The 26222-nt window shown below is 26.8% G+C and overlaps 1 protein-coding gene across 1 annotated transcript; it reads right to left on the bottom strand.

Moving 5' to 3' along the window:
• Positions 1 to 437: 437 nt before the first annotated feature.
• LOC145831268 (methionine aminopeptidase 2-like) lies at positions 438 to 26212 on the bottom strand. Its single transcript, XM_082938451.1, has 14 exons — positions 26110 to 26212; positions 25274 to 25376; positions 24631 to 24738; positions 23895 to 24060; positions 23166 to 23327; positions 20895 to 20968; positions 9885 to 10038; positions 9263 to 9321; positions 9022 to 9111; positions 8410 to 8513; positions 7907 to 7946; positions 6704 to 6785; positions 6205 to 6300; positions 438 to 1281 (listed from the first exon to the last, which is right to left on the bottom strand). The coding sequence occupies exons 1-14, from the start codon at positions 26203 to 26205 to the stop codon at positions 1125 to 1127; spliced, it is 1491 nt and encodes a 496-aa protein (XP_082794577.1). The 5' UTR covers positions 26206 to 26212; the 3' UTR covers positions 438 to 1124.
• Positions 26213 to 26222: the final 10 nt, after the last annotated feature.

The raw sequence follows: 26222 nt of genomic DNA, 5'->3' as shown, positions 1-26222 counted from the left end.
AGTATTTTCCGTACGTTAGGATATAAGATGATGCATCTTTATATACAAATGCTGAAAACTACTTCTATAATATGTAAAAACTAATCTTGATAAATTTGCTAGCATTTTTTATTTACTGTTAAAATATTAATTTAAAGTCAAGCCTCAGTATTTTATTCAATTTCTACAACCGATTATAAATTTTAAATCAGACGAGCTTTTTCAAATATTAATTTGAATTGGTCTTTACAAGTTATAAAAGCATTTCTGTTCGATTGTAATTGAAGAAAATATTAGATTAAGAACTCTTTTCACTAAAAACCATTTGTAGCTTTGTCTTAACTAACTTTAGTTATACTTATGATTGTTGTTTTATAACAAAATTCTTATAACTTGAACAAATTTGTATTTTTACTACTATAACACTTGAACCTAGCCTTAGGTTAAAAAACACAACATTCAAATATAACTTGTTTATTACCAATTAAAAAGCTAATCAAAAAAAAAACACACAAAACATTTACTAATACATAAGAGGACTAAATTCACAATATAAAATAAACTTTTTTATATAATTTTTTCAATTTTTTGCTAACTTGAAGCCAATTAAAGCCTTATAATTTTTCCCAAAATTCTGTATAAACCTAGACATTAATTTTAACTTGTGCTAATTTTTTTTCATCACTATTGGGAAGCCAAAAATTGCAGATGGCTTGCAAAAATTAAAATATGCACAGATACTAATTACGACTAGAAAAAAATAGACTAATTAAATGACTAAAGAGATTTAGGGAGACCATATCGGGTTTTAGAATCTTTTAAAAACCTTTTGAATATTTCAAAGACATCTAAAACAATATTCTAAAAGTAACTTAAGGAGGCAATTTTAAAACTTATTTTAATTTAAATTAAACTATTTAAAAATATATGCAGAAGTTCTTACACCAAAGACTCTTAAAAACTTTCTGAAATTCATTCAAGAATCTTCTCAAAAACCTTAAAAGCTTCCTAAAAAGACTAATAGATACCCATACACTAGTCTTAAACCTTAAAATTTTATAAAATCTTTTAAAGCCCTTAAAAATTCATTAAAAAACCCTAAAAGACCCCAAACACCCTCAACAGTCCCCCATATAAAACCCCCCTTAGTAATCGGGCCCCCTCGAAACCACCTCCTTGCAGGTGGGCCGCAGTATGATGGTGTGTTCGTACTGGGCCGTGTACGACCCCTTGATGTCGCAGAGCGGTGGGTAAGCTTCGACCACTCCGTTGTCACACAAGTTTTTCAGTGACATCAGGTATCTGTTAATAAAATAATGACTAGTTTAGTGTTAATTAGTATTTATATTTATTTTATACAGTTTTGTAATTTAACTTTCACATTTTAAAACTTTGTTAAGTAACTTATATAAACTAAATTTTATTATAATATTTTTTAGCACAAGTTTTTCAGTTACGTGAGGTATTTGGAATAATTTATACTATTAAATAATAGAATTAAATAAGTTTGTTGTAACAAAAACTAACATTTATTTTTTGCATACAATAAGTTCTTCAATGACATCAAATATTTGTGTTAAGTTCTACTAATTTTGAAAAAATAAAAAATAAAATTCTACATTAATTAGCATACACTATTATGCCTTATAATCATTTATATTTTTGTATATGTTATTCAGTGACATGAGGTATCTGTAGAAAGAATAAGTAGTATATTAAAATGTAGATTTTTATTATAATGTAATAATTATTGTTTATATCAGTTGACACCATATTTTCTTCAGTGGTATAAGATTTATGTATGAGATTGAAATTCAAAGAAAGAATTATGATAAACTTTGCAATGTTTATAAAAAAGTAATATAACTTATACTAGTTGTCGCACAAATTATTCAGCGAACAAGTATGAACTGTTTTATTTTAAGTTGTTCAACAAATGAGCATTAATAAGTGTATAAATCAGTATGTTGTGCAGGTATATAAATATAGAAATATTATTTTATGCTGAAATATGTTAACTTGTGACACATAAGAAACAATATACTCTGATGTATGTTAAACGTTTATATTAGTAATAGCAAGTTGTCGCATGAACTTTCAAATAAGTTGTAGGAATTGTTGTGTCGTCTTAATAGTTATCAATTTTTATCTTTGTTAGTTTTTAACATTTTAGATCTGCATCATCATTATATGAACTAGCGTGTAACATATAAAATTTTAGAAACTTAATCGTTAAATTCTGTATAGCTAGACCAAGTTGTAAAGTTTTCAAATTAACATAGTTTAGTGAATTTCTCAATGTTTACATCCTACTTATTAACATTATACAAAATAGAAATTAGCTGTGTTGAACAGCTTTAAAATAGTCTACAATTTACGGTAATAATCATTCACTACTAAGGTTTAATTAATACAATTTTTCAAAATGCTAAATTGCGGGAATCTAGTTATGACGTCAGTACACTATTAACGTGAAATTTAAAATTTGTGTTTGAAATTATTATAAAAACAGTGTTGCTTATAAAATGTAATGTGAAATAAGTTATAACTATTGACTGAGGTGTTTTGTAATATTGTAACAAAACTAAGACTATAACATAATTAATAATACATGACAACTTTTTTTGATAGTAGATATTACCTATTTTCTGGCGTGAAAAGATTATGCTTGTTTCAAAGGTGTGAGATAACAAATTAACTTTTCAGTTTGAATACAACTTTAATCAAACCATCTGTGTTTGAAACAGCTTCCAAATTATTATGCCCATTGAAGATATGCAAAACACTTTCAGCAACTTAGTTTTAATTAAGTAAATATAAGTTGAGTTTTATATTTTTGCCACTGACTTCAGTAAGCTTGCTTGGTGCAATTTGAACTGATCAATCAGGTAAACTTAATTCCTTCATCTTTGTATTGCTATAAAAGCATTTCTAACAATTATAATAATTATAATTAACATACATACTATGAAAGGTACGCAATTTGAAATTTATACTGGTAAAATTCATAAAAACAATCCAAAGCTGTATAGAAAGTTCTTAATTTAGTTCAGTGGTTCTTAACCTTTTTTCATCTTTTTTTTTTTTATTTTACCATTTTTGGAAAGTAAATATCAAATTTACCCCCAATATACTAAATGGTCTATAATTTATAGGAGAAAAACAAGATTTTTTATTTGATATTTTTATATCAGGATATTTAGTTTTTTTAATTTTACAAAAATTTCAGATTAATATTAAACAAAAACTAGTAAAAATGAATTTACATAACTTATAATCACAAAAGTTTACCCCCTAAAACAAGGGAATTTACCCCCAGGTTAAGAACCGCTGATTTAGCTAAATCGTCGAACTAAATTTTCAAGTTTAATTTATATAGTTTTAATCCAGCCGTATAAAATGCAGCTTAAAAATTAAATGTGAAAGATAAGAAAGTTGGATGAATGTTACAATTTAGTTTTAATTTTGTACAATTTTGTAATTGTAAAATTTAAGGTTTTCAGCAATGACGTCAGTACACGATTATTCTGCAATCTAAATTTATTTTTTTATTTTTTCTTTCAATTGCTGTACGTACATTTCTAATAACAAATAAATATAGAATAGGTACGCGCTTCGAGAGCCGCGTAATCAATTAACAATTAGTAAAATGGAAATACAATTATAAATAAAATAAGAAAAAATAATATGGTGTTTATAAGAAATCACTACTGACATGAGGTATTTTGTTTGTTACATACAACAAAACTAAGATTTTTTATGATTAAATGCAAACATAACAAAGTTTTCAGCAAGTTGGATTATGAGAATTACAGTACTTTTCATTTAAATATAGCAAGCTTCAATGCAAGCCAAAAACTCGTACATAAAATGGTAATATCTTAAATAGAAAACTGAAATGTAAACAAAAAGGTTTTGTTCCAAAAGTGCGCAGTAAACAACAAGTTCACTGGATTTTCTTGCTCTGCTTTACAAAGTTTAAGTTAAGTTTAATTAGTTTAAAATGTCAACAAATATAAAAATTCATTTAAACCTAAATTAAAATTGTTGCTCTTCTATATAAAAATGAATTTTAAATAAACCGTGTTAGAGACAGCATTCAAATTGATGTTACCAGAAAGCTCGTTTGGTTATGCATTGGTTACCAAGGAAACTTTTTTTTCAGTTAAATAGACTTTTTTCAATTTTTTGGTTAGTTTACTGTTAATGTTAAAGGAGGTGATGACAAGTTGCTTAACCTGCATTAAACGTTTATCGTTGTATAGGGACGAGTAAGTTTACTATTTTTAATCTTAAAAAAAAGTTTGAAGTTCTATTTAGCCGTGTTGAGAACGACTTTCAGATTATCTGGGCAAGAAGCTAAATTTCTAATAACAACATTATCAAAAATAGTAAATAAGTAGATCTTTTTAAAGCGCTGACTTGTGGGATTTGAGCTTTGACGTCAGCAAACTAATTTCATGCAGTTTAAACTTTTCGAATCAGAGAAAAAATTAAACTTGGATTTTACTAAACTTATGTACGTTGCTAATTCAACTGCATGATGTGAATAGAAGTTCATGAAAATATTAGCAATATAAATTAAGGGTTGGTATAAAAAAACTGCCTGGGATAAACAAGTAAACCAAATCCGAAGATACTACATAAAATAAAGAGAAAAACAAAAAACATTTCTAGCAATGATAAAGGTGAGATGGATAAGATGAGCTTAAGAGGTTTTTAAAGGTTACCAAACCCGTGCAAGACTAAGAGGGGTGAGTTAATGGTTTATTTGGCCGTGTTAACAACGACCTTGAAATCAGAGCGGACATGGTGAGACCGGAACACAAATTAGTGTGTGATGCTGTTTATTTATAGAAAATTTCGAGCATTAGATTGAGGGTTTTAATTATGACGTCAGTAAACTAATTTCTTGTAGTTTAAATTTTTCAACCGGGAAATACAAATTTTATTAGGTTAAACGTTGCTTTAACAAATGGAGTAGGGAAATTGTCAAGAAAATATAAGTACACAAGAAAGAATATTTTTTTAAAGGTACAAAACTGATAGGTCAAAGAATCCAAGTAAATCAGCAGTTCTTAACCTTTTTTCATGTTCTACCCCTTTTTGGAAGGTTATTACGAAACTTACCCCCAATATACAAAAATAGTGTTCAATTTTGAGGCTAAAAAAAGTTTTGAACTTTAAGCTTATAAAGTATGTATGTAAAAACCCATGGGTAAATTTACCCCAGGTCAAGAATCGCTGAAGTAAGTCAACTTTTTTAGACAAGATTACTTAAAATTACGGGAAACAGAATCAAAAATAAATTCTATAATGCAAGTAGAATCGATAAGGTATGCACTTATTGGTAAGAAGTATTATACAGCCGTGTTAGTAACGGCTCACAAATATCAGAATAGAATTATAAAATGATGAATCGATTTGGGTGTCCATATATGGTTAGAATAAGTAAATATTTTAGAAGCACTGAACTGTGGGATTTTAGCTATGACGTCAGTATTTTAATTTCCAGCAGTTTAAATTTTGCTTAATATAAAATCTTGATTGCGTTCAAACTTTTATTATATATTGCAGTTTTTAAATCAGAAAAACAAAACTTAAATTAATTATATCTATGTTCACTTAGACGTAGCTAAAACAACTGCATGACGTGGGGAAAAATTCCAGAAATATTAGCAATATATGGTAAGATTTATTATAAAACAAATATTTCTTAATCAACTTTACATGGAGTTACGGGGAAAACAAACAAAAAACATTTCAAATAGCTATTATTAAACAGATAAGCACTTTAAGGTGTACAACCTATTATTGCACACTAGTAGTAAAATAACAATTTTATTTGCCGTGTTAACAACAGCTTTCAAATTACAATAGACGACATTATTGGGTTTGAGGGTCATTTTAATCAACAATGGTTTGATTATATAGAGCTTTTTTAGCATTAAATTGTGGTTTTTACAGAATGACGTCAGTAGGCTAATTTCGAAAACTTGCATTTTGAATAGTTTGCTTAAAAAGAATAGGAATGCAAAGAAAAATAGCAAACTTTAGCAACAATCTGAACAATTTCTATCAAACAGTGTCTGATTGGTAATGACAATATTTCAATAATAAGTATCGCTAGAAAATCATTGACAAACTTACATACTTTTATACTAAATAGATTAATAAAATAGTTCTTTTCTTAAATCTAAATATTTATTAATGAATAGTTTTCACCTCTTTTCTCCGATCCTGTCAAGCCATCTCCTACAGAAAGCCAGTGTTCCGAAATTTTTGTTGATCACGTTCAAAAGGCGCTTAGCACTTCCCATTCTATTAAATAAAAAGTAAATTTAAATTATTATTAATTAATTAAAGTTTAGAAATTTTTATTGATAAATAATCAATGTTAATTTAATCGTAAAAACAAATGTTTTACCTTAATTAGTAGTTTTTTGTGTTATTTATAAAAAATATAGTTTTGATGTTATTTAAGATTTCTTCTGTTGTTAACATTCAAAAGACTTCCAACACTTTAAAAATAAAAGTGTTGGAAAGTAAAAATAATTAAATTATTTTTATTACTCAATTTACTATGAAAACAATTGTTAGATTCAGTATACTTATTCTTTTTTTTTCTTTTTATCGTAGAGAAACATTTCTTAGATGTACTCTATATCGAAATCCATCATATAATGCGAACAATAAAATTTAGTTTACTATTTTATTTATTTACCTTAATGAAACATTTCTAGGGTCAACGTCGAAGTCCATCATATAATGCGAACAATCCATATCGTCATGCACGTATCCTTTGCCTAAAAATAATTGTTTTAAAATTTTTAAATTTCTTTATCCAAAGTTTTTCAAGCTATCTAACGAATGTTTTCAAAAACTTTGGTTGAATTCCTTAAAAAATAAAGCAAAAGATATTTTTTTCCTAAATAAAAATTTATATATACCTAAATTTATATAAACCTAAATTTATACAACTTTAAGTAAACTTATTAACAAACCATATACTTATATTTAAATCGAAAATAAACTCGACATAACGTTATAAGTGCAAAGTATTTTACTTGATAATTACTGTTTACAATCGAGTTAAAGTTATTTTTAATTCAATACTCTTTACAAATGTCGCATCTCTTTTTCAATTAAAAATATAATTATGAATATGACAATAAACAAGCTAACATATTTGAATATGTCATAGTAAATGTGTAATGAAATCAAGACTTCATTTTATAACTTTAAAGGGTGTAAATAAATATGGGATTTTTAGTAAACACTTACTAAGCTTTCTCAATACAACTTTCCCAATTTCCAAAACAACATTGTTTATTCTAAGGAGTTATTTTTTTCCAATGAATACGTAAATAAAAAGAAATTTTCTTTGCTTTTGATATAAAATTGACAATATTTTGAAAGTTTTTGGCATTCGGCAGTAATTGTATGTTACTATGTTGTAAATGAACATAAACACGTTAGATTTAGAATTAATGCATTCTACTTAAGTTATAAGAAGCTTATTAATACTGTATGCTCATTTATGTTTAACTGTAGTTTTAGTATAATTTGATGTAGTTTTAATGTATGTTTGTGCATTTTTAGTTCATGTAATTAAAAGATTAGTTTTCATTCAATTTGTATATCAATCTTAAATGTCTTCTACTATACCGTTTGTATTCCCTATTACCCATAAGCGCCTATATATTGGGACACTAGAAACTATGCTGGGTTTAGTCTATTGAGATAAATGTAACCACAACTTTAAAAAAAATTATTGTTTAATGGAGTTTAATAAAAGCAACCATATTTGTTCTTTGAGAATTTCAACAAAGTGTGGATTTAATTTTTTCCCTTCTCTGATTACCCTTATTGTTATCTTTATACAAAAATAATTACAAAAAACAAAATAAGTATTTCAACATCTTACCAGTAGATCCGAAAGTTTCAATGGCGAATACTTCACCTTCCTATAAAAAAAATATTTATCATTATCGTGATAGTAATTCTATAAATAACATAACTGTATAATAATTATTATAACATTAAGACGTGATAAACAAAAGCACTTTGTTTGTTAATAAAATTGAATTTATTATCAAGCTTTTTATCAGCATAAAAGCTTATATTTGTTTCATTGTTTTATTTAAAACTACTATTTTGAATAACTAGAAGTTTTAAACAATACTTCTTACACTGAATACTTTATCAAAAACTACCCAATGTTTGCAATTTAAATTATTAACTAAAATTTAGTTTTTAAAAAATACTAGCTTTGTTGTAGTGCTATTCTTTCAGTTTTAAATCAAACAATTACAGTACTTAATATAACTTACACTACTAACTTAAATATACGGATAAAATGTACAAATTGCACAATAAGATATTAAATATTTACTGTTGTTTTTCTCTTAAATATTAAACTAAACAGACCTCCATTCTCACGGCTTCACCGCCTTTCACAATCGGAACAGTTTTTCCCGCGTGAATTTGATAAGGGGCGATGGAATGACCGCTCAAATTCCTGATGGACTTGACTGTAAAGTTGAGTATTTATTTGGATTATTAAATATAAAAATACTCTTAAATTACTTTTTATTCTAGTTTAAAGAAAGTTTGGAGCTTTAAAAATTTTAATCTAAAAACCTTTATTTCTTATAGACTTTAACTGTAAAAACAAATCAACTATAATAAGTAAGCATACAAGTAATATATAACTATAACGTTTGACTACTAGATTTATTTAAATGGACTCGGTTGCAAAGGTCATTTATTTGTAAAAGATTGTTCAAAACTGTTGAACATAAACTAAGACAACTAAAATCATTATGATTTTTATAGAAACATTTAAATAGTTAAAGTTAACATAACGTTTGATGAAAATTCTGTTTAGAGAAAACTTTAGTTGTCTTTTTCAGTTGTAAACAAAAATTTATTCCAAAAGAAAAAGTATTAAAAATTTTATGAAATTTAACACATTTTATGTCAATTTCATTTTTGTAACTTTCTGCAATTAATATAAATAAAACAAATAATAATACAAACTTGGGTATAATTTTCCGTCGATTTCGATCTCATAACTCTCCATTGTTTCTTGGATAACTTCACCGATTTCATTGAGAGGTACATCAATACCTTTAAATATTAATTATTCATAATAAATTATTACTTGAACATATCATTCAATTATGTTTATTTGTTGTACATCAAAACCCTAAACAGATACAAATAAATTAAAATAAAGAGTAATTCATAGCATTTTATAATGATAAAATAAAATTCATACCTGCATATCTTATTCCAGTGTTGGTCGCATCTTTGACAGCTTTCATCAAATTTTCATACCTGAAAAAGTTAATTTGAACATATATGTTTATCTCTAAATTACTGAGGCTGCAAAATTGTTACTTTTTAAGAATATCATAATTCACACTTAAACATCTGTACTCAGAGCTATTTAACAAACAATTTTTCAAACCTACATTTTATTTACAAACAGTACTTGTGAGTTATTAATAGTCGAGTCAATTTACATTGCTTCATTAAGTGGTATAGTATACAAATATCAATTAAGTTAAATTGCATAATATTATGTAACAATCAGTTTATTACACGAGAATACGTTTTTGGATCAATTAAATCTATATTAAACAATGTTGATTTATTTGGTGCTATAGAAAATTTAAACATAAATTGTACATTTAAACATAAATTTTTCTAATTTAAAAAATCAAACCAAACTATTAAAATTATATACGAATCTTTTACTTACAATTAGTGAATTTAAACCAAACAACCTCGCTTCATTAGGTGCGATGGTGAATTTATACTTTTAACATTTATAACACAAGATACTATTATTAATATTATTATTAATATTTAAAAAATATTAGATCAAATCAAATAACCTCGCTTCATTAGGTGCTATGGTGAAGGCGCAATCGACGATCCTTCCGTTTATGTGAGTTCCGAAATCAATCTTGCAAATATCGTCGTACTTGAGTACCGTCTTGTCTCCCGCGTTCGGTGTGTAGTGGGCGGCGCAGTGGTTCAGTGAGCAACCTGAAAAAATGTTAATTATATAAATATTAAAACTTCAGTATTTTTTATTGGCGGCGCAGTGGTTTAGTGAGCAACCTGGAAATAAAATAAAATAATTAATAAAAATTATTATTTTAATTTTTTTATTGGTTTTACAGTGGTTAAGTGAACTACCTAGAAAAAATATTAATTATAAAAAAAATTACTTCAATTAAGTTTTTTTTTATGGGCAGCGCAGTGGTTAAGTGAGCAACCTGTAAGGTACATTATTAATTTTAATAATTATAAATTAAAATTGATACCTTATATTTAATTTTATGGGCTGCACAGTGATTTAATCTTGATGAGCAACCAGTAAAAAGATGTTAAATTTGGTAAGAATTCCGTTACGAAACAACTTTTAAATATAATATTTACAATGTCTAGTAGCTTTTCAACCGTGAGCTTAAATTAAAACGATATATAACATATTAAAAATTATAGAAAAACTGAAATCCGTAGAAACGTAAGTTGTCTTTGGATTTTTCTTAATCATGAAGACTAAAAATTTATATAAAGATTACTTGTATGAATGAGGCATGGCCACATCTGTGTCTTTGGTATATAAAGTGTCTAGTTCAAGTAAATATTTAAACTATGACCGTATGATATGTCTAAGTTAATATCAAAAATTTCTTGAAAATGGGAAAAGATGAATTTGTTTTTTTATAACTTAAACAAAGAGTTAGCATCAATAATTCTTTGTCGATGAAAATTTTTTATTTGGCCACATTAGTGACTTTAAAATGACGAATCTTACTAATCTCAGGAGGATGTCAAAACATTTTTATTTTGGCAACTGTTAATACGAAATTAAAAAGTGGAGTTTGTGTGGAAAGCTAGATGACGTCATTGACTTATTTTCGTGCAAATTTTAGAAAAAATATTCAATTACAAACTGAATAATCTTATGCAATTATAAACTTTATGACTTAATAAAAAGTTATTATTGGATAAGGTATAAGAAATTATTATAACTTTTTAGTATCCTAAACAAGGAGATGTAAAAATAATTAATTTTTAAAATTGAATAAAATAAACTCATGCTAAAGAAACACCTAAGATATTCTTAAGCGTTAAATGAACAATAATTTTTAATTTATTACATTTTAGAAGCAAAAAAGTAAGAGTTTTTTTTTTTTGAGAAAACTAAACATCAGTTGGGAAAGTTTATCTTCTTGAGTTTTTATTTTTTTTAGTTGCTTTAATTTTCCTTTCTTTTTTGACAACATTAAAAGATAGTTACAGGTAAAAAAATTGCAGTTGTCAAACTTTGAGTTTAGAAAACAAGTTGTTTGGGTTTGTGGCAAACCTAAAATTAGTTAGTTTTGACCGCATTAAGCGTTAACAAACTAGCGAGTAAATGAAGGAAATTTATTTGATATCCATACATTTAAAACAAAACATAAAAACGTAAAAATCATACGATTGTGTTTAAAGCGACGCTTGTTTAAATGTAAAATTTGATTGAAACTAAAAAGTTAGTAAAAACAAGTCGTAACCAACTCAGTGTATGAGGCCGCATTGGACAGCTTTAAATTAAGCACAACATTCAATAGTAGATTCAACTTATAATGTAAGAGAAGTTAAACGATAAAATTAGGGTTTAATACTTAGTGACGTCATTAGCAAGTTTTTCAGGCAGAAATAAAAGAAGTATTTGAGAAAAATAAAAGGTCGTTAATATTACAACTGTTACTTAATATTTAAGCTGGTTTGTTGAATAGTGTTTCATTTTCGATCACTTAAAAATTAATAACACCTTTATGCCAACTAATAATTTACTATGTATGATGCTTTTCTTCTTATGTACTTCTAACTTTTTAGTGTGGAAAAAAAATAAAGAAAACAAAAGAATCTGCAAATTACATATTTTAATTGAAAACTAGCAAATAATACTTTTTACAAACACGGTATATAGTACGTATGTTTTAGTGATAGCAAGAATTGCAATGTTAAATTAGAGATATAGAATTATTAAGGATGAGTTTTCTTTTAACGAACGAATACTTTAAATATATGCATCAAACACATGTTTCAATTCTATTATAATAATTAAATTAATCAGTTAAATAACAAGCAGATCGTAATGCAATGTTGCTTTTTACATGTAAATGACTTTTACATATCTAAGATACAAAATAATCTTAAATATCCATAACTTAAATTTGCCGCGCAGTTCAAATTTGGGGTTGAATGTTCATTGTATAATAAATTTCAAGTATGGCAAATTTAAAACAAAAAGTTGAAAAACCAAAATGTATGAAAAACAAAGTGACGTTAAGAAAAAGTTGCAAAGTAAAATTGAATAAATTTTGATTTCAATGTAGATTATTGGAATGAAACGAGCAATGAAACAGTAGACTTCAACGCATAAAAAATAATTTTAAACATTACACCGCATAATCAAGTGACATTGTTCAGAAATTTAATAAAATTGGATTTTGCAATGCCGCGGTTTAGCGGCTTTAAATTGTTGACGATTCTCGTCCACAATGCTTGTTGGATAATCTACATGTTATTTTTTTATAAAAATTCCAAAATTAATAAAATTTCTCAAAAATATTAGTGACGTCATTGAAGAGTTGTACCCGAATGATTTTTGCGGATAGGTTCAAAATTTAAAACTAAACTGAAAACTGCTGCGTGCTAACACCGTTTGATATAAAAGTAAAAATTTCGTTTACTAAACCTTCGATTTTAAATTTTAGGCAAACCATAAGATAGTTTCCTTAACAGAAGGTAGAAAGGTAATAAAAAAAAAATTTTTTTAAGGTTTGGGAGAACGTCGATGGTTACTTTTCATTAAAAAGGTTAACATCTAAAGTAACAATATTTTTCCTTCAACTATTCATTAGCAAAAATGTTTTGGTTAATTCCGTTGGTTAAAAAAGTTTACAATTAAAATTTTTAGTGGCAGTTAATCTAACATGAGACTTGCTAAACACCAGACATTAGATTAAACTTTTCAAACGTTTTTAAAAGTTGTATCAGTAGGAGTTTTACTGCTAGTGGTAAAATTGGGAAAGTTAGTCATCTAATAACAAACCAATGAGGATGTTATTTATAAAATTTATTAAACTGATGAGAGCTTAGAAAATCTTAGAAGTTATGTGTGGAAATGATTTACTTTTGAACTGAATAGCACCACCGTAATGTCAAAACTTGTTCTGTATTTTAGTGCATTCAGAAAACAAAGTTTTTTTTGCTCAAAAATGCGGACTGTAGATAGAAAGTTGTTGTAAATATTTATTTCAACGTAAACGTATTACCGAATTTTTCCGGATGAAAATTGACTTCTTTGCTGTCAAAAATAGAAAAAGATCTAGTTATGAATGAAATAAAGTTTACAATTTAAATTAAGTTAAAACATTTTTAGCTAGTAACAATAAGTTTTAATTAGTTTAATTCAAGTGATGGTTTAAGGGCGAATGGGCATGAAACTCAAATTTTCTGTACTGTCGAGCTTCGTCGACTTAAAATAGCATGTTCAGATATTTTTTCAACATTCATCAAAAGAAACTTATAATATCAACTTAAAAATAACAAAATATCGCAAAAAAATATTAGTGACGTCAGTAAAAAGTTTAAGCGCGAAAGTGAATAGTTTTCAAAAATTCGAAGTAAAAATTGTTGCATTTGCCACTGTGTGTAAAAAAGATCTTGAAGTTCTACCTAAATAAATAGTTCACAATTTAGATTTGGGATAAATGCAAATACGCGTGAATTGGAAGACTACTGCACATATTGCACAAATTTTCGATACTGTCGAATTTCGTCGATATTAAATAGCTTTAAGACATTTTTACCTCATATTTCTTCAAAAACTTGTTGACAATATATAAATTTAAAAATAATAAAATATCGCAAAAAAATATTAGTGAAATAAGTAAACATTTTAATCGCAAAACTGAACAATTTTCAAAATTTGAAGTAAAAATTCACTGTGTGTAAAATTCTGCCGCGGTCTATCGGCATCAAATTGCAAAAGTTTTGAAATCATTGGAAGATTACAATGAAAATATTCTCATACAAATATTTTTCTTTAAAAAACTTTTTCAAGTTACAACTGTGTTAAAAATTTCGTCCCAAAATTGATTGATTTTAAAACTTTTGAAAATTCAAAACTTGTTTGTTTTGCGATAAAAACGTTTCTAATTAAAAAAAAATACTTCAACGCAAAAACAAGAGATTTTCGTTTTTTAGAAGTAAACAGATTTACACGCAAAGCATTTTGCAGACAGATTGTTACAACAAATTATTAACAGACTATTAAAAGAGTTTTAATAACAAGTAACAAACCACCAAAGCGGCATGAAAGTTAAGAGTTTTAAAATTGTTTTGAAAAATAATCAACAAGTCGGGAGTATTTTTTTTTCTTTTGTGTGAATATTTGTATTTGAATTCAATGCCCGGCTAGAAATTGGGCGAGGATGAAAGACTGTATCACACACTTTAATCACATTCTTGTAGATTCAATTACAAACATTTAATAATAAATATTTTAATTTGGCATTATTAATGAAATTACTAAGATAAAACTATGTAAGGCCACAGTTGAGCAGCTTAAAATTAACAACGATGTGAATTAATTAAGGTGATCATTTTGATTACATTTATTATAAAAAGTCGAAAAACAAAAAATGTGTGAAAATGTTAGTGACGTCACTAACTAGTTTTGGATCAAGTTTTTCTGAAATTAAAACTGTTTAAAAAAATCCTTTACGAAGATTTTGTACAACATAAAACTTTTGAATTAAAAAAATACTTTAATTGCAAGTCCAACATTAATATCAAAATAAACGTTACAACAGCAACTTTTATAAGCAATTGGGAAGATTTTTCATTTAAGTTTTACCCAGTTACGTTGTTTGTACAACATAACTTAATTAATTATTAAATATGTTATTTTTAATGAACCAGTTGGAGATGATAATTGCATTTTACTAGTTAATTAATTACTCAAATCTTAATAAACCCTTAAGGCCATAGGGGGATACAACATTTTTTTTCCAAAAATTAACTTTGACTTTTATATGAAAGCTTTAAGTACAAACTACAAGCTAGTTTTTATAGAGTTCAAACATATCATTAAACTTTTGAGGTATTTTACTTTTAATTAATATATTTTTATTAAGTTTCCGATACAAACGTATTGACCGCAAATTTTTTGGGGTCAATTTTCTTGGAAATTTTAAAAATTACTAAAAATCTATCTCCTTCTTCTTTTTTCAAGCAGTCTTCTTCAAATTTTCAGGAAATGTTCCTTACATTGTAAAAAAAAAACGTTACTTATAAATTTTAAAAATTTAAAAATAAAAAAATTATATAAAAATTAAAAAAAAGTCTTTTTTTTTTTCAAAAAAAAAATATTTTTAGTTAAAATTTTTTTAATTCCTAAGTAGCATTTTTTTGTAATTGTATAAAGATTAAACGGTGAAAGTTTGAAGAATATTGCCTAAAAAATGTAGGAGAAGATAGATTTTAAATAAAATAGTCTTTTTTCGCTGTTTTAGTTTTCCCTTCCCATAGAAATATAATATGCGGCTTGACTTTGACTGGTCATATCTCAAAAATAATTTGAATTTTTTTAAACCATAAAAAGCATCTTAAAGCTTAGAATAAACTCTTTAAAATAAGATCAACTTGTAAAAATCATGGCATAAATAACAACTACAAAAACTTTGTTGCTTGAAAAAGGACTTGAATTCCAAGTCCAACAACTGAATATAAACATCACAACAGTAACTTTTACATGAGCAGATTTTTCAGTAAAAGTCTTACTCAACTACGCTATTCATACCGCGTTATTCAATTTATAACTAACTTTCAACAAACCATTTAAAAATTATATTTTAACTGTGTTATTTTATAAAGTTTGAAAAGCAAGCCAAGCTTCTGATATTTGAGCCATATTATTATTTTTCAACATAAAATTTCAACAAACCGGTCGAAAAACTCAGTCCAACTTCTAATATTTATACTTTACCATTTTACACAACTTAATATTTAATTTTAAAACAAACCCGTACTAAAATATATAACCTACTTGTCTCATAAGTAATTACTTTACAAAATCTAAATACATATTAATATATTAGATTACATAAAAACACGTTTGTTTACAACTTACGGCCGAATATACCGGCTCAAAATTAAATAAGCGATAATATCCTAATAAGTTGACATTAAGACCTAAACAACTCATAATTATAAACAAAAGTTTAACTGTATAAAATGTGTGAAAATATAAATGACGTCACTAACTAGTTTTGGGGTAAAGTTTTTGCTGAAAATAAAAATTTATACTTTTGATGATATTGTACAACATAAAAGGTTGTTATTCAAAAAAAAAAGTTTTACTTAAATTCTATGTCAAACATCTCAATATAGACATTACAACAGTAACTTTTACAAGCAATTGGGCAGATATTTCAGTAAAAGTCTTACGCAGTTACGTTATTTTTACTACGTTGTTCAATCTATAATTTGATAAATATATAACTTTCAAGAAACAATTTAAATATTGTAATTAAATAAATTTATTTTAATAAAGTTGAAAAAATAAGTGACCCTTATTACATTTAAATTATACTATTATATACAAATTATACTATTATTATACTAACATAAATTTCAACAAACAAGTTGAATAAGCGAGTCCAACTTCTAATATTCAAACTATACCAGCTTACACAGCTAAACATTCAATTTTTAAATAAACTAGCAATAAAATATATAAGTTAAGCTACTTGCGTCAAAGGTAATCACTATACAAGGAACAAAATGGAATTTACATATTTACAATTTAGGTTATTGTAAAAGTTTGAATGGGATTTAAGGCCGAATATATCGGCTCTAAATTGATCGACTATTACATACTCATGGGACGTGGTGATTATTCCAGAATAGTTCATACATATAAACAAAAGTTTAAAAAAAAAATGTGTGAAAATTTTAAATGACGTCACTTGCTAGTTCTGGATCAGTTTTTGCTTAAAGTAAAAATTTATACTTTTGATGCTCATGGTTGTCACTGATCAAGCTGAGAAAATATCCCTGACTTTTCCTGACTTTATACAAAAATTTTCCTGACTTTTCTAAATCAAACTCTTAAATTAAACTTATTCTAAAATAAATAACCTAACACTTGAAAATATATAAAGCTTTAAATCTAATTTTAATACAGGTTAAAAAAAACAGTTTTTTGCTGAATTCTATCATCAAATTTCCAGTACATCACTTAAACCATCTGTGTATGACTGATGTTTGTAATAAACAGCTCTATCAGCAAAATACTTGTGTTATTACCTTATAAACACAAGTTGTCTGAAAAATAACACAATTTTTTAGCATTTCCTAGCATAAATGTATCTAGATAAACAAACGACATATAAGGAACTTTTACAATTAAAACCTTTAATCAATAAGGAACTTATACAGTCAAAACATTAAAACAATAAAGAACTTAATCAAACACTGTTTCTTTTAATGTATGTACTAAAATTTATTTTCTTCGTTTTTTATTAGCACTTCAACCTCTTCATCTAATGAAGATATGGTTTCCTTCATCTGGTATGCATTCCGCTTCAGTATACACATTAACTTGTTACATAAAATACTAAACTAACTGCTTAGTTATAAAGAACTCAATTATTTACTTAAACAAAAAACACTTTGATTCTAAAATTATGCTAGATAAAATTTTGTTTATATATCACAGTTTCACTATGGAAGTGTCCTTGCTACAGATCATCAATACTAAAAAGCTTACAAAATCTGCTTTTTCAAGTAGGGTACTTGTTTAATGTGTTAATAGAGTATTTTGCAGCTTTATAAAGGATATTTTACTATTTCATACCAGATGAAGGCATTGGAAATAAAATTAAATATTTTTGTAAATTTATTGGAAAAGTTAGGAATTTTTTCTGACTTTAAAGGACTTTTAATTAATTTTTACCATTTGAAGGCTTTGGAAAACAAGGAATTTCGTAATCTTAAACTGACAAAATCTGACTTTTTTTTTAATTTTATCAAATTTCCTGACTTTTCCTGACTTTTTTTCAAAACCCCCCATTTTTTCCTGACTTTTGTCATTTTTTCAAATTTTTCCTGACCGAGTGGCAACCCTTGCTATTGTACAAAGAAAACGTTGATACTAAAAAAACGGTTTTAATTGAATGCTTAGTATTATATCTCAATAACACAAAATAACTTGTGGAAAGTTACAGGACAGACTTGGTAGTTAAAGTCCTTCGCGGTTAAGTTGTAAAACTTAAGTTTATAATCTAAAAAGTATATACCTTTAAACAAACTATTTGAACATTATATTTAAACTGTAAATAAAGTTGGAAAAGCAAGTCAAGCTTCTGATATTTGGGCCATATTATTATTTTTTTAAATAAAATTTCAACAAACCAGTTGAATAAGCGAGTCCACAACTAAATATTTAATTTTAAAACAAACCAGTAACAAAATATAAAAAAAGGTTCTTGTCTCGAAGGGGGTGGCTTCAGATTTCCATTACATTCATTAAATAGTTTGAAAATTATGCAAATCAATTGCATAAATTAGCAAATCATATTTGCTGAATCAGCAAAAAAAACTTCATTTTTATACAAAAACAAATTCTAATTTTTTATTTTGATTTGTTTTTTATGTTTGAGTAAAGTGAGTAAGAGATAAGCTTATTAATATTGAAAAAGCTTTAATAAATTTTTGCTGACTCAGCAAATAAGTGTTAAACTGTGATTTTTATTCAAGTTCGAAATACTGCCGAATTTATCAGCTTGAAATTTGTTTTTACATCGCTCAAATATTAAAAATTAAAAATGCGTTAAAATTCTAATGACGGCACCAAAAACATTTCGGGTCAAGTTTTGCTGAAGTTAAAATGGTTTAAAAAAATTATTTTCACTTTTGATGATAATGTACCACCAACACGTTGTCATTTATAAACGAACAGTTTTACTTGAAATCTGAGTCCGAAATCGCAACATAAACTTTCAACAGTAACTTTAGCAAGCAACTGGGCTTAAAAATTTAAAAAGTAAAAGTATTTAGCAGCTACGTTGTTTATACTGCGGATACATACTTTCAACAAACAATTTAAATATTGTAATTAAACTGTGTTGTTTTAATAAAGTTGGAAAAACAAGCCAAGCTTCTAATATCTAAATTATACTATTATTGGTTAATAAAAAATTTCAACAAACAAGTTGAAAAAGCGAGTCCGACTTCTAATATTCATTCTAGACCATTTTGCACAAATAAAAATTTAATTTTCAAACAAACCAATAATAAAATAAATAATTTAAGTCTCAAAGGGGGTTCAAATAATCAAAGTCTCAAATTCTAATATTCAGTTTTCCACTTGTCTTTACTTAAATAGCTTGAAACACAAGCAAACCATTTGCATAAAAGTAGCAAATCATACTTGCTGAATCAGCAAAAAAAATCATACTATAACAAATTTTAACAATATTTTTTAAATTTATCTTTTCATTTTCGGGTAAGGTAAGATAGAGATAAGGGTATAAGTATAAAAAAATTAAAGAAAAGTTTTAATAAACTTTTGCTGACTCAGCAAATATGCATATTATTTGCATGAGTTTCAAGCTATTCAAAAAAGGAGTGGAAATCTGAAGCTACCCTCTCAAAGGTACGTTCTATACAAGCATGTGCAATAGATATATCTATACTAGGTTTTTAAGTAAATAATTTTTATAAAACTTACGGCTGAATATATCTGCTCCAAATTACATGGATTACTACATCATTTTGGGCAGAAGCACTTATACTATGATAGTTCGTAAATATAAACAAAAGTTTTACGACACAAAATGTGTGAAAATTTAAATGACGTCACTAACTAGTTTTAGATCAATTTTTGCTAAAACTAAAAAAAAAATAATTTATACTTATGATTATATTGAACAACATAAATCGTTGCCACTAAAAAAAAACAGACTAACCGAATGCTAAGTCTTATATCTCAATAATACTAAAAATAACTTTTGAAAAGTTACAGGACAGACTTGATAGTAAAAGTCCTTCGCGGCTGAGTTACTAATTTTATACAACATATAATTTTCAACAGCCAAGTTTTTTACTATATCACTATTATCTGTATCACTTTAATAAAGTTGGAAAAGCGAACCAGGCTTTTAATATTTATGTTGTATAAATTAAATATTAAATTAAAACAACAAACCAGTTAGAAAAGCATGTTCAGCTTCCAAACTATTGTTTTACTAATATCTATAGTTATTTATTTAAATATTAGTATTTTTCAACAAACCAGTTGGAAAGGCCAATCCAGCCTCCAAACTATTATTATTATTGTATTTATTATTGAAATATTAATTTTAAAACAAACCAGTTGGAAAGGCAAGTCCAGCTTCTAAATTGTTATTATTATTATACTAATTATTTTTATTAATATTTTAAAACAAACCAGTTGGAAAAGCAAGTCCAGCTTCTAAACTATTATTGTTATTATATTCATTATTTTTATTAATATTTTTTAATAAACCAGTAGGAAAAGCAAGTCCAGCTTCCAAACTACTATTATTATTATATTCATTATTTTTACTAATATTTAAAACAAACCAGTAGGAAAGGCCAATCCAGCTTCTAAACTATTATTATTATTATTTTATTTTTTTTTATCAAACCTGTAGGAAAAGCAAGTCCAGCTTCCAAACTATTATTGTTATTATATTTATTAATTAAATATTATTGAAATATTTTTTAACAAACCAGTTGGGAAAGCATGTCCAGCCTCCAAACTATTATTGTTATTATTTTATTATTTTTATTAATATTTTAAAACAAACCAGTAGGAAAGGCCAATCCAGCTTCTAGTCCGTTTTCACCAATCATAAGTCGAGATGTTTTTTCCAGTTCCTCACTAAAAAATAAAAAACCAAGTTAGTAAAAATTAAACATGAAAATTAATTGAACAAACAAACTAATGCTAAATATATACTACTTATTTATTTTCACCGATCATAAGTCCAGATGCTTTCTCAATTTCCTTGCTTAACTAGTATATATACACTAACTTAAAAAAATCAACAACAAAATAATATAAAATTCTAATAGATTAATATAAGAGAAGTTTTACCAGATTCTCCGCTAAAAAATTAGAACCAAAAATTTCAAATGTCAAATAGTTAGGTCTTTAAAATTGCGTACATTTCAATGATATTGTTCTAAATTTTTTTTTACATACGACACGTTGAATCTGTTGTGGTTTTGTAATATGAAGATATAATACAATGAAGTTGTCGGGATACACTGGTTGAACTCTGGACTGAATTCAACCGAACTACACCAGAATACTTGATCTAGCGGACTGCTGTAGATAAACATGTATTTGATTTACAGCTGATAAAAAGCCGTTAGAAATTGAATCAACCAGATGTAAAGGAACTGTTACTATTTATTTAACACGGTTTATATACTACACGCAGAACATACAGGTTGTGATTTTGTGATGTGACGTAAAATCTGAGAGATATAACCGTTGTTCGGTATACCGCTTTGCAATGGTTATGAATTTAATTCACAGCTACTAGAAAACTGTTTGAAAATGACAAACCGTATTCCAATCCTGTTTTAATCTCTATACACACGTTATTTATACAATTTTTTGAACCTACATGTTGTGGTTTTATTATGTAACTTGGTAAAATGAGAAATATAGAATATGGCGAAATTGATTTTGATAAAGCTGAATAATTTCGAAATATTGTTTCGCAACCGGTTAACACTTTCAAGATTAGCAGACAAGTGTAATTGACATAAAGACAAACTTCAATAATGGTCGTTTCGGGTTTTCTATATTTCTGTAAATCCTAACATGCTAACTATCTTCTTACATAATGCGTTGAACTAATTGTTCCAGGTTTAATATATTTCTGAATATATATTTTAAATACTTTATAACACTAATATTAATTTTTAAACATAGAAATACTTTAATATTTACATTATAGAAATAAAAAACTAAATTATAATCATGGTCATTACGAGTTTTACGTATTTCTGCAAATTAACACTCTAGTATACTTTACACACAAATTTTATAATAAAACAAACAAAATTTCGATCATAGTCAATCCTGGTTTGATATACTTCTACAAATTGACACAATATACATACACAAATTAACTATATTTAGTATATCTCACCAAATTTCAATCATGGTTAATCCATGCTTGATATATTTCTGCATATGCATCATACATACACTATAACACTAATATTAACTTAAAAACAAACAAACAATTATACAACACAAACATACACACAAATATTTAATTATTATTTTCTAACCATATTTCGATCATGGTCAATCCAGGTTTAATATATTTCTGCATATTAACACAATAAATTAAAAACATACAATTTCTAACCAAATTTCGATCATAGTCAATCCTGGTTTGATATATTTCTGCATTACACAATATACACACATATATTTTAAAATTAAATAAATTTAATAACAAACCAAATTTCGATCATGGTCAATCCAGGCTTGATGTATTTCTGCATGTGCATTCTAGAATACATACATATATTAAAACTTTCTCACCATATTTCGATCATGGTCAATCCAGGCTTGATGTATTTCTGCATATGCATCATACATACACTATAACACTAATATTAATTTTAAAACAAACAAACAATTATACAACACAAACATACACACAAATATTAAATTAATATTTTTCTAACCAAATTTCGATCATGGTCAATCCAGGTTTGATGTACTTCTGCATAACACAATATACACATATATTTTAAAATTAAATAAATTTAATAACAAACCAAATTTCAATCATGGTCAATCCAGGTTTGATGTACTTCTGCATGTGCAATCTAATATACATATAATAAAAATAATAAAACAAACCATATTTCGATCATGGTCAATCCAGGTTTGATGTACTTCTGCATGTGCATACAATATGATACAAACATATATTTATATAAAACAAACTTAATAACAAACCAAATCTCGATCATGGTCAATCCAGGTTTGATGTATTTCTGCATGTGCATTCTAATATACATATAATAAAAATAATAAAACAAACCAAATTTCGATCATAGTCAATCCAGGTTTGATGTATTTCTGCATGTGCAATCTAGTCTGCCTGTGCGCTTCACTGGCTTGCCTCAGTTCCTGCCAGATCTCTTCGTTGACCAAATCTCGGTTTCTGCACTCCTCCGATGTCATTCTGTCCTTGCCGGTCATGCTGGAAAAAAATTTATTTACTTTAGTACTTTTCATTACAATGTCAACTGATTATAATGTTGTTCTTTTTAATTATTTTTGTTAATTCAAAACTAATATCTTGGATTCTCTAGCTATAAAATTAGTTAAAAGTTTTTACTTTTAAACAAGATCCCTTTACATCAAAAGCATTTAAACTCTATGAGGTTATTATAAAACACATAACAGTAAAACTGTGTACTAAAAATTTTAAACTCTCTTATAGATTGCAGTAAACTTAAGCAGTATTTAGATCAGGGTTTCCCAAAGTGGGACATATATGGCATTCTTGAGGACCACTTAAGAATTTCAAGGGGCCTTAAGCTGCAAAGGGGTTAAAGGAGGTCATGGGTAATAAAGGGGCCATAAAGCCATAATGTAACTCTTACACTAGATAATTTAGAGTTGATGATGAAGAACAAAAAAGTCTTGGGCGTGTTAAACATTAGTTTTTTGAGAGAGGGGGTCAAAGGAAGCCTTATGAAAAGAGTTTGGGAAACCCTGATTTAGATATTTATATTAAAATACATAAAAACATAAATAAACAAACTCATCGTGTTTGTTGTCGTATTCGCATTCTTCACCGTGGGGAAACTTGCCAGCTTGAAACAACTCCCTAACGGCAATCGACGGCGGATCGGTTTGTACTTTCTTCTTTTTCCTGTTCCTCCTCTTCTTGTTCTTTGTCGCTGCTCCCTCGCCGGTGGCTGCTCCTTCTAAAGAAAGGAAAGTTATTTTAAAAATAGGTAGTTTATACAAACAATTGAATTAAAATATGGTTAAATTGTTGCTCCTTCTAATGTTTGACTTGGAACGATTAAAAATCATAAAATTAACTTCAGTCTAGTGGCTCCTCCTTTTTAGATGATTGTTTACATTTTGATGTTTTATATAGCAATTCGTTTTATTTTTGCTTGCAATTCGTTCAATACACTATCATAGTAAGTTTTATAAAACACGAAAAATTTTGCACGAATAAAAGTTTTAAATCAGTTGACACCCTGAGAAGCTTGATTTTATTCATTAGTAACGCATATCGTGTGTGAACATTGTTAAATTAATTGGTTGTAAACATTTTTATTTTTAAAATACAAACAAATCATAATTGACCAACACACCTTTAAGATAAAAGGTTATTAAGTACTAAGATGTTGGAATAACAAAAACAAAAATTTAAAAGCCAGCATACCTTGAGGCTGAGCTTGATGGGCACTTTATTATTTTAAACATTTACTGATTATAATCAAGATTATATTAAGTAAAGGTTTATTATCAAACAAACTTACCTTGTTGAGGAGCTTGTTCGCCATTAGCCTGTTGAGCTGTTTCTCCGTTATTTTCTCCATTCTGATTTTCACCGTTAGCTGGCGCCTCTCCGTTTGCCGCTGCGTTGTCTACAGAAAAGTAAATAAATTTTATGAAGATAAAAAGTAATAAATTCAAAAAGGTCAAAAACGCTTTTATCTAAAATTGTCTGGTGAGGAAAAAATTGTATTCCATTGTCGTTCTTTTAATAAAAATTTACAGAATGTTGTTTTCAATTTATCGAGATAATTATTCGGTAAAATATTTAAACACAAATTAACAACAGTTCAAGACGATGTGCAGAAACTACTCAGGCTGCGTCGTCTAGTGGAGAAACAAATTGTAATTTATTTAATAAAACTTTTGCTTGCACATGATCAGAATTTAGCCGTAATAATTTGAGTAACATTAACAACAATCAGTAACGATTAAAGAATTTTTATTAATCATAATTCAAGAATTCGTTTGTAGTAGGTAGCGATATCTTTTTTAACACACATAGAATTAATCGTTAAAAAATTTTGAGTGCAAATTTATGAAACGTCCAAGCTATTTAGCTTTTAATTGGGTAGTCGTAGACTGAAAAAGAATTCATTACTAAAATAAAATAATGTTTATACAAACTCTTTTTCTTCTTCTTCTTCTTTTTCTTCTTTTTTTTAGCTGCAGCTTCTGAAGCTTGTTCTCCGTTCGCTACACTCTCTTCGTTGGCAGGATCTCCATTGACCTAAGATGATAAAAATAAATTAAATACACAAGTATGTTAATGCAAAAATAATTGTGTCAACTATAGAACTAATAAAAATTTGCTACACTTTCATCATATACTGGTTCACCATTTACCTTTAAAAAAATTAAATTAAATGCACAAGTATGTTAATGCAAAAATAATTGTGACATCTATAGAACTAATAAAAATTTGCTACACTTTCATCATATACTGGTTCACCATTTACCTTTAAAAAAATTAAATTAAATGCACAAGTATGTTAATGCAAAAATAATTGTGACATCTATAGAACTAATAAAAATTTGCTACACTTTCATCATATACTGGTTCACCATTTACCTTTGATAAAAATAATAATATTTATAAAACCACATTAATACATAGAACAATTTGAGGTTGCTACGTTTTCGCCATTACCTAGCTCACCATTAAGCTTAATACAACATAAATATTACATATAATATTAGTATAAAAACTATATTGTAAATTGGCAGCTTTTTCATCAAAGAGCTCATCTTTAAATTAAAGTACTTTAGTGATGTTTGATAATTTTAGCTAGCTTAACTCCAATAGCTTATATACTTGCAAAACTTATCTATTTATTTATACTTTTAAACATGTGTCAAAGTGATTTTAATAGTTATTTAAGAGATGTAAAACATCAAACAAATATAACTTTATAATTTTTTTAGTTACTTAATAAATATATAGTATTTCAACAACTTCTTACCTGCTCTTTAGTTTCTTCAACTTTATCCTCAATTTTTTCAACTTGAGGAGTTGCAGATTCTACTTGAGCTGCCACTTCCATATTAGTATCACTCATATTTATATATTCTAATT

The sequence above is a fragment of the Thalia democratica genome, chromosome 3, assembly GCF_965202585.1.
Source record: "Thalia democratica chromosome 3, ktThaDemo2.hap1.1, whole genome shotgun sequence".
Lineage (NCBI taxonomy): Eukaryota > Metazoa > Chordata > Thaliacea > Salpida > Salpidae > Thalia > Thalia democratica.
The sequence above is the reverse complement of the archived record's forward strand: the minus strand, read 5'-3'. Positions and strand labels throughout refer to the sequence as shown.

Coding starts and splice junctions, on each gene's coding strand:
- LOC145831268 (XM_082938451.1), bottom strand. CDS start 26,205: ATGAGTGATACTAATATGGAAGTGGCAGCTCAAGTAGAATCTGCAACT. Junction 24,061..24,630: donor CGAACAAGCTCCTCAACAAG/GTAAGTTTGTTT, acceptor TCCTTTCTTTAG/AAGGAGCAGCCACCGGCGAG. Junction 6,301..6,703: donor CCTAGAAATGTTTCATTAAG/GTAAATAAATAA, acceptor TTTATTTAATAG/AATGGGAAGTGCTAAGCGCC.